The 10,499-nt window shown below is 45.2% G+C and overlaps 1 protein-coding gene across 6 annotated transcripts in view; it reads right to left on the reverse strand.

Annotated features, from left to right (window-relative positions):
* The window catches only part of LOC112080373 (microtubule-associated protein tau), a 37,698-nt gene that overhangs the window by 17,770 nt on the left and 9,429 nt on the right, over positions 1 to 10,499 (reverse strand). The window contains exon 1 of one of the 6 annotated variants that reach the window (XM_070442529.1): positions 425 to 1,737. The exons of the other annotated variants lie outside the window; for them this stretch is intronic. Within the exon in view, the coding sequence (XP_070298630.1) occupies positions 425 to 1,493 (1,069 nt within the window). The 5' untranslated portion in view covers positions 1,494 to 1,737. Of the gene's footprint in view, positions 1 to 424; positions 1,738 to 10,499 lie in introns of those variants that run through there. 6 annotated transcript variants of the gene reach the window in all.

Genomic DNA, 10,499 nt, shown 5'->3' on the forward strand with positions numbered 1-10,499 from the left:
GATGTAAATATTCCCTTTATATTATTTTTTCTGAATTTTTAATTGTGCTGCTATCTTCAAACCAACGCTTTTTGAGAAGCAAATCATCCTAGTGTAAATATACCCCAAAAAACTATTTCAAGCTGGTGAATACATTTTTTTTTTTTTTACATCCATTCTTCTTTTGGCTTCCTCCATTTTGTCTTTCAGCACTCAATCACTGTCGATGAAACAAACAACTATTCCAGCCTAGAGAAATTCCACTGCCCACTGATCACAAATAAACCTGAACTCCCAAATCTATATACTTAAATGACTGTAGACCAGTAGATACATGACCAATGAGAGATAGGGGAACTAAGTCAATGATGAGCAACATGTTATAACAAATTAATGAGAGCTGTTCCAAACACAGAGGAATAGGCCTCAAATCATAGTCACCTACCATCCATGGAGCTTTTAGTATTGATGTTGAAGGTTTTTCCAGTGAGGGGAACCGGCAGTAGCACACTCTCACTCTGGCTCTGTGACATCCCATTGCCAGTACCCCTCCTGGGTGGAGGGGAGTTGGGGGCCCTGACAGGGCTCAGTGGGGACAGAGGAGAGAGTGTGGGTGACACAGTCTTTCTTTCCTCCCCCACTGTCAGAGAGCGTTGGACCGCTGAATGTGGAGACTTGGACCCCATAACGTTACTTCCAGGTGAGGGCAGGTCCACCAGTCCACCAGGCTGCCCTGGGTACTGGGAAAAGTCCAAGCTACCTGGCACAGACAGGTGGGAGCAGTCAGACATAGCGCGCCTCACGGCTTTGTGTTGTTGCTCGGTACCTCCTCCTCGAGGTAGAGTAGGCCCCATGTCCTCGTCACTGTCCTCTGAGAATCCTGACACAGTGCAGTCTCCACCCTTAGAGTAGTTGTCGTTGACAACACCAATGACACAGTAGTTGGCTACAGGTGCAGCAGGAACAGTCTGAACAGCAGGCTTGAGGCCTGTTTGGGGCAGCCCAGAGAAGGAGGGATTCCTTACGCAATTGTCCACCTTCTGTGTGTTGGGGAATGGTGAGGCATCCTGCTGCATAGCAGGGGATCCTAGCGGGGCTGCGGCTCCATTGGCCCTGTGTTTTTGTCCTGGGGTGGAGAGGAGTATCCCGGGTGAGGCTGGAGAGGACGAGGAGGAGAGGGGACTTGTGGGGCTCTCCCCGGCGCTGCCCAGACCAAAAGACGGCCCGAGTCCAACACCCATCCTCCCTGGCACCTTGAGGTCAGACGACTCCACCTTGAACCCTGATCCAGATGGTCCATCAAAGAGGCTTGAGAGCTTGTCCTCGTCGGTTAGCCTGGGTGCTCCTGGACTGCCACCGAAACCAAGTGGGCACATCTGGTCTTGCTGCCGGTCCCAGCCCTGAAGGGCCTGCTGAGGAGACGCCATAGAGACAGAGGGCACCTTGCCCAGCTCAGTGTACTCACAGCGCTGTCCACCACCACCACCCTGCTGCTGATTGGAGAGAGAAGACATCCTCACCTCTCTCTCTCTCGATCTCTCTCTCTGCTGCTTCCTTTTGATGGATACTCTTTATTCTTCTAGACAGCTAACTAAATGAATCTTCCCTTGGCGGTAAGGAAGGCTGGTAATGTACTATATCTGTGTTATATGGTGCGTCTGTGAAGCGCAGTCTATGTGTGCGAGGGAAGTAATTGTGTGTTTCTCTCTGTGTCTGTGCTCTGAACTGATCAGATGAGTCTCTGAGGATGAACTGAATGCTGCTACCTCTCTCTCCCTCTCCTTCTCTCTCTCCATTTCTCCCTCTCTCTGACATCACAGCCCTAACAGAGCTTTGGTCACATGACTCCACGGAACATATCCCTATTTGCGAGAGCAGATTCTCGACTCATGCCTCCCACCAGTAAGCTCAGTCAAACACACACACCCACCCACACGCACCCACACACACACAAATTAACGTCACGTACACAGAAATGTACGTCACTAACACACAAATACTAATACACACACCCTCCCTTGGTGTCCTATAAACCGCAGTTCTGACTCGTCATTTACAGGCAGCTTGGCATTACAGTAGAAACTTAGAAAACAGAGAGAGTAGCTTTGGGGGATACAGTGCCTCAGTTTCCACAGCCATTCTACTTGAATGAATCTGTCCTCTCTGTAACAGCATCCATTACTGCTACACATCTCTCCACGGTTCTGGTGGTATAATGTGCTTTTCCATGCTGTTCTGTCATCTCCAATTCCTCCCCTTATCACCCTGCTCCATGCCCACTACTGTACCCACTGCCCCTCTCCTCCACCCTGCCTTCCTGCCCCCATCAGGGGCCCTGGTTGTACATCTCTGGCTCCTGGCCCTGGACCCTTTGGCTCTTTTGTTTATTGTGTTTTGTTTGTGCTCTTGGTTGCGGACACTGTGTTCCTCCCCTCTGTTGTAGCCACATGCGATGGGCTACTCTGTTAGGAAGGTATTGAATGACTGGCCTCGAAAAAGAGTGTGTGATAACTCTCCATTGACATAGCGGTTAGTGCATTGGGCCAGTAACTGAAAGGACGCTGATTTGAATACCCTTTACCGACAAGGTTAAAAATCTGTCAATGTGCCCTTGAGCAAGTCACTTAACCCTAATTTGCTCCAGGGGTGCCGTACTACTCTGGATGACCTTGTAAAACAACACATTTCACCTATGCGGTGTATGTGACAATAAAAAACATATTTTATCTTTACCCTTCAAATCCACAAACATCCACCTCATCTCTGAACTGAATTCACACCCACCCACGTTCTTCACACAAACACCGCGTCGAAACGTTCACTCCAAGCTCACTGATTCAGTCCTGCACTAGATACTAGAACCCCTCCCTCTGGGCAATTATGGTGGAAGGCAGGCAGTGATTATTCAACCCTTGATGACACCCCCTTGCCCCCATCCCACCTCCAGCCCCATGAGGACGGGGGCCAAATAAAACATCATTAAATATAAATGAATGAAGATTAGGTAATGCCCCCAAAACAGTCCCCTATTTACTGTAGGAGGGGATAACAAGGGGAATGAGCACAGTACAGTGAGGTTGATGTTGATGAGATTGTGCAAAGCAGGTCATCAAAGCAAAGATCTAAAATATATTTAGATTTGTTTAACACGTGTTATTTCATGTCTTCGCTATTATTCTACAATGTAGAAAATAGTAAAAATAAAGAAAAACCCTTGAATGAGTAGGTGTGTCTAAATTTTTTACTGGTATTGTATATACTGTAGTTACCAAACAGCAGTGTTTTCTACAGCCCGATACAGACACAGTTAGGGAAAACTCACACAACACAATGCAACGGTCAACAACAGCCACAGTCAGCCACTGACAGCCACTGTCAGCCACATCCCAAAAACAGAGTTTTTCTCTCTGTTCATTAGACCATGGTAATAGGACTGCTTCTCATGAATGGACATTGTTATGCAAGACCCATGTCCAACATATTCTGTCTGTTTATGTTTACATCTCTCACAGAAATATTACTCTAGCTTTAACGACACTCATAATCCATGTTGTTTTCATCTCCTAATCATGCAGACACCTACAAAGGTCTGTCCAAACAAACATTGCACAAATCATTTCAGTTCAAAGCAATATGTAATATATCATACAATATATCATACAATATATCATACAATATATCATACAATATATCATACAATATATCATACAATGCTTCACTGCAGGGAACGAAAAATGGTCTTGCGGGAAATGGACCCCAATTATAATAGCATGTTCCAGTGTACCACTCTCTATGTTATATGTCTGTGTCCAGTGTGAATGAATATTGCCTTGTTGAATGTTAGCATACCAGTATAAGAAACAATTATACTGAGCACAATCACCCAACCTCGTCTCAGAGCATTTCGTAGTTGTCCGTGATGTAAATCCGGGACACTCCATTTAGTATGATATATTACATTTTGTATGGTATGTATTAATTTGTGGATGTTCATCACCCAGTTTTGAATGATATGTTATAAATTACAATTTGTATTATATGTTACGAATTTGCTAAAATGTACAATATGTTTACAAATTAGCAAAACGTATGATATGTTACGAATTCTAGCTAGGTGGTTAGCTGGCTAACTTTAGCTAGGCTGTGGGTTAGGGTCAGGGTTAAGTTTAGGAGCTACGTTAAGGAGTTAAAGTTAGGGTTAGGTGAAGGGTTAGCTAAAAGGTTTAGGGTTAGGTGAAGGGTTAGCTAACATGCTAAGTAGTTCCAAAGTAGCAAAAAAATTGTAAGTAGTTGTAGTTAGTACGTAGTTGCTAATAACCTAAAATGCTATAGTTGTCCATGATGAGATTCGAATGCGCCACCTTTGGTTTGCTAGACCTTTGACTGACCAACCACCCTACTTTTGTTTTTGCCTTAAGTAAACATATGTCCTATGTAACCATACCAAACGTAACATATCATTCTAATTTGAGTGTCCCGGATTTACGTTTACTATGTTACATCTAATCTATGAGACCAGGCTGAATCACCTCATACCATAACAGCCTTTGGTGTGATAAGACTTTTTACAAGGTGAACATTCAAAACCAACAGAAAGTCATTGTTTGAGAAAAGGAAATGAAGAGGGTTGTGGGCCATGTGGAGTAGCAATCCTCAGCCATCTACAATATGCCATGGATGTTTTGGGAGGCCTCAGAACTCAGAAAAGGAGGGGGAGAGTGACAATATACAGCTTACAGTCCATGGTCTTGCGGGGGATAGAGCAGGGAGGAAGTCTGTCAGAGAATTCTATTTCTGGCATCCAACCTCCTGACTGTCACACCCCATTTTTTCCTTGGCAGTCCTGAGTAGTTCTATCTCCACGGAAACCACCTCCCATATCCATGGCAACAAGCTCCCAGTCAGAAATAGGCTGCTATGATTATGGTACGTGTCGTCTCAGCGACCCAGGGAGTCTGAGAAAAGGGGTTGGATCGTAACGTCGGAGGATGAGAGATAAAGGGCAAAGGAAGTATGGAGAGATTGAGAGGAGGAAGATTGATGAACACAAATAATGAAGAAGGAAAAAGAAGAAGCAGAGGTAGGGATGGGAAGAGGAGGGAAAATGATGGAGAGAAAGGACAATAGAAAAGATGGAGACTCATCTCACTACACTCATCCCATCCCATGTCTTCATTGGTAGCTTACAATCTATCTTGTGGAATAGCAACAAAATTGGGTTAGAGTAAGCCAAATGCAGTGTCACATCTAATGAAGCCGCAGAGTCATCAATACACACATCTGATGGTCCAGTGGACTGAAGAGCACACACTAATTAAACAAAATCCAATCATTCTGCCAAATTATGTTCCCAAACAAAAATAGTGTAAAAAAGGGAAACGCTTGAGACATGGAAAAAGACCACAGTGGCTGTGAAGGGTTTATCTTGGCTTTGTAAACATAATGCGTCTGGCTGAGAAATCAGAAGAAATACAATTAGATGTCTTTCAATTGATTCCTCTAATAGCCAATGAGTGCTAGCAGACATTTGAGGAAGATGTTGTCTAATCAAAATGAACGGTGAATAGCCTCATATTTGCAGTACATATAGTATGTTTTGATCATACCACAGTCTGTTACCTCACTGTGGGAGCAACGTAATATAGAGCAATGTCTAGTGTCAACAACAACAATGCGGTCCATATGGGCATAGTGACCTGGTAAAGTGGCCGAACCCTTTGTAAGGGAAAAAGCTCATACAAATAGTTGCATTTCAGATTAATGCTATTGTTTATCAAGTGCCCTAGTTCTGATCCTGCTATCATTCAATATTTATGTCCAGCTTCAGGCCTATTTGTAGATTAGGTGACTTTATTACAATGTCCGAGGGAATGTCTATAGGGGGAGCAGCAGGAGGGGAAGTAAGAAGTGAATGAAACAATAATAAAAGTGTTTTTGCCATGATGCTCCTATAATGCGTGATGGAAGTGGGGCTCGGGTGGCTGATGTCCCTGATTATCTTCAAATCAAATCAAACTTTATTTCTCACATGCGCCGAATACAACAAGTGTAGACTTTACCGTGAAATGCTTACTTACAAGCCTTAACCAACAGCGCAGTTCAAGAAAAGTTAAGAAAATATTTACCAAATAAACTAAAGTAAGAAATAATAAAAAGTAACCCAATATAATAACAATAACGAGGCTATATACAGGGGGTACCGAGTCAGTGTGCAGGGGTACAGGTTAGTGAAGGTAATTTGTACATGTAGGTAGGGGTGAAGTGACAATGCATAGATAATAAACAGCGAGTAGCAGCAGGGGGGGTCAATGTAAATAGTCCGGTGGTCATTTGATTAATGTTCAGTAGTCTTATGGCTTGGGGATAGAAGCTGTTAAGGAGCCTTTTGGTCCTAGATGCTCCAGCACCGCTTGCCGTGCGGTAGCAGAGAAAACAGTCTATGATTTGGGTGACTGGAGTCTCTGACAATTTTATGGGCATTCCTCTAACACCGCCTGGTATATAGGTCCTGGATAGCAGGAATATTGGCCTCAGTGATGTACTGGGCCTTACGCATGACCCTCTGTAGCGCCTTACGGTCAGATGCCGAGCAGTTGCCATACCAGGCGGTGATGCCGGTCAGGATCAGGATGCCGGTCAGGATGCTCTCGATGGTGCAGCTGCAGACCTTTTTGAGGATCTGGGGACCTATGCCAAATATTTTCAGTCTCCTGAGGGGGAAAAGGTTTTGTCGTGCCCTCTTCACGACTGTCTTGGTGAGTTTGGATCATGATAGAACTTGAAACTCTCAACCCGCTCCACTACAGCCCTGTCGATGTTAATGGGGGCCTGTTCGGCCCACCTTTTCCTGTAGTCCATGATCAGCTCCTTTGTCTTGCTCACATTGAGGGAGAGGTTGTTGTCCTGGCACCACACTGCCAGTTCTCTGACCTCCTCCCTATAGGCTGTCTCATCGTTGTCGCGGATCAGGCCTACCACTGTTGTGTCGTCAGCAAACGTAATGATGGTGTTGGAGTCGTGTTTGGCCACATAGTCATGGGTGAACAAGAACACAGCAGAGACTAAGTACACACCACTGAGGGACCCCAGTGTTGAGGATCAGCGTGGCAGACATTTTGTTGCCTACCCTCACCACCTGGGGACGGCCCGTCAGGAAGTCCAGGCACCAGTTGTGTAACGGATATGAAATGGCTAGCTAGTTAGCGGGTACGCGCTAATAGCGTTTCAATCAGTTACGTCACTTGCTCTGAAACCTAGAAGTAGTGTTGATCCTTGCTCTGCAAGAGCCGCGGCTTTTGTGGAGCGATGGGTAACGACGCTTCGTGGGCGACCGTTGTTGATGTGTGCAGAGGGTCCCTGGTTCGCGCCCGTGTCGGGGCGAGGGGACAGACGTAAAGTTAAAACTGTTACATTGATGCTGTTGACCCGGATCACTGGTTGCTGCGGAAAAGGAGGAGGTTGAAAGGGGGGTGAGTGTAACGGATGTGAAATGGCTAGCTAGTTAGCGGGTACGCGCTAATAGCGTTTCAATCAGTTACGTCACTTGCTCTGAAACCTAGAAGTAGTGTTGCCCCTTTCTCTGCAAGAGCCGCGGCTTTTGTGGAGCGATGGGTAACGATGCTTCGTGGGCGACCGTTGTTGATGTGTGCAGAAGGTCCCTGGTTCGCGCCCGTGTCGGGGCGAGGGGACGGTTTAAAGTTACACTGTTACAGTTGCATAGGGAGGAGTTCAGTCCCAGTGCCATTAGCTTTGTGGTGAGCTTAGAGGGTACTATGGTATTGAAGAATGCACTGTAGTCAATGAACAGCATCCTCACATATGCATGAATTTTGTCCAGGTGGGTGAAGGCAGTGCAGTGTACAGTGCAGTGTGCAGTATAATCTGTGATCATTAAAAGCCCCTGCCACATACGCCTTGTGTTCGACCCACTGAATTGCGCCTCCACCTTGTCCCTATACTTGTGTCTCGCCATCTTGATTGATCTGCGTAGGTCGTATTTGTACTGTTTAACCATACAATTGTCCCCGGTCACCTTGCCGTGTTTATAAGCATCATCTCTCTTCTTCAGTTTCCCTACAAGGCTGCCATCATTCCCTGTTTTTTGATTCTAGTAAGTTTTAAAAGATACCATCAGTATCACATCATCTATGCATTTATTTTATGAATCCGGTGAATGAGTTGGCACATTCATTGACGATATCCCCAGAGGCGCCCGGAACATATTCCAGTCCACGATCAAAACAGTCTTGAAGCACGGATTCAGACCAACGTTGTACAGACCTGACCATCGCAACTTCCCTCTTGAGTCTTGATTTGTAGGTTGAGAGGAGCAAAATGGAGTCATGGTCAGATTTGCCAAAAGGAGGACGGGAGAGGACCTTATACCCATGTCGAAAAGGCGTACAGCAGTGGTCAAGAGTGGAATTTCTGCGAGTTGGACAGTCAATGTGTTGATAGAAATTCGATAGTAATTCGGGAGCACAAACTTCTTTTGATAAAGTCCCCCGCCTCAATGAACACTGCCTCCGGGTACGAGGTCCCCAGTTTGTTCTCGGTCCAATTAAGATCTTTGAGAGCATTTTTGGTGTCGGCTTGGGGTGGGATGTACACAGCCGTGGCGATAATCCATGAGAACTCTCTTGGAAGGTAAAAAAGGCGACATTTGGGGCCTCCCGGGTGGCGCAGTGGTCAAGGGCACTGCATCGCAGTGCTAGCTGCGCCACCAGAGTCTCTGGGTTCGCGCCCAGGCTCTGTCGCAGCCGGCCGCGACCGGGAGGTCCGTGGGGCGACGCACAATTGGCATAGCGTCGTCCGGGTTANGACCGGGAGGTCCGTGGGGCGACGCACAATTGGCATAGCGTCGTCCGGGTTAGGGAGGGTTTGGCCGGTAGGGATATCCTTGTCTCATCGCGCTCCAGCGACTCCTGTGGCGGGCCGGGCGCAGTGCGCGCTAACCAAGGGGGCCAGGTACACAGTGTTTCCTCCGACACATTGGTGCGGCTGGCTTCCGGGTTGGAGGCGCGCTGTATTAAGAAGCAGTGCGGCTTGGTTGGGTTGTGCTTCGGAGGACGCATGGCTTTCGACCTTCGTCTCTCCCGGGCCGTACGGGAGTTGTAGCGATGAGACAATTAGGAGGTAATTACTAGCGATTGGATACCACGAAGATTGGGGAGAAAATGGGATAAAATTTTAAAAAATAAATTTTAAATAAATTTAAAAAAAGGCGACATTTGATCACCAATTATTTCCAAATCGGGAGAGCAGAAGCTTGGAAGTTCCTGTACGTTTCCCCATCGCACCACTTGTTATTGGTCATGAAGCAGACAACACCACCTTTCTTCTTGCCAGAGAGAGCTTGCTTCCTGTCCACTCTATGAACTGTAAAACCCACTGGTTGTATATAATCCATTTGGATGTCGAAGGAAAGCCAAGTCTCAGAAAAACAAAGTATGTTGCAGAATCTGAAAGTAGATGCTCGCTCTGAGTTTGTCAAGTTTGTTCACAAACTATTGTACTACCAACATGAAATCTTATTCTCAATCCAAGATCCAAGAACTTGTTTCCACAAGTGAAAAGTGATTACATTGATATTCTCTGGATTGAAGCTTAAAATCAAGTCATCAAGAGAGTCTCTTTCTATTCAGATTATTATAATGACAACTTATCCAGTTATAATTATAATGAAATGCCATTCAGTAACTAAAGGTAATGAGTGGCTAAAAGTGGGACTGTGGTCACCAGTGATGCTATCTCAAACAGGATCTTCACAGGTGTGTCCTTTTATTATCGCAGCGCTATCAGTCCTGAAAGGATACCATTGAAGCTGTTTTTCCCGAGAGGTGTTGCACAAAATATATTCAAAAGCGATTGGATCATCTTCAACCAGTCAGAAAGCAGAAGCCACAGCGCCACATTTTTAGGAAGTAAAACAACACTGACCTTCTTTCTAGAGAAAGTTATATCGAGCACCAGGACAAAAACATGTCAGCTAACGTAGCTCCTTACTACTAACTACCTTTTTAAAAAATAATATATTATTCACCTTTATTTAACCAGGGAGGCTAGTTGAGAACAAGTTCTCATTTACAATTGCGACCTGGTCAAGATAAAGCAAAGCAGTTCGACACATACAACAATACAGAGTTACACATGGAGTAAAACAAACATACAGTCAATAATACAGTAGAAAAATAAGTCTATATACAATGTGAGCAAATGAGGTGAGAAGAGGGAGGTAAGGGCAAAAAAGGCCAAGGTGGCGAGGTAAATACAATATAGCAAGTAAAACACTTGAATGGTAGATTTGCAGTGGAAGAATGTGCAAAGTAGAAATATAAATAATTGGGTGCAAAGGAACAAAATAAATAAATAAATAAATTCAGTAGGGGAAGAGATAGTTGTTTGGGCTAAATTATAGATGGGCTATGTACTGGTGCAATAATCTGTGAGCTGCTCTGACAGCTGGTGCTTAAAGCTAGTGAGGGAGATAAGTGTTTCCAGTTTCAGAGATTTTTGTAGTT

Source organism: Salvelinus sp. IW2-2015, unplaced genomic scaffold (assembly GCF_002910315.2).
Source record: "Salvelinus sp. IW2-2015 unplaced genomic scaffold, ASM291031v2 Un_scaffold16296, whole genome shotgun sequence".
Classification (NCBI taxonomy): domain Eukaryota; kingdom Metazoa; phylum Chordata; class Actinopteri; order Salmoniformes; family Salmonidae; genus Salvelinus; species Salvelinus sp. IW2-2015.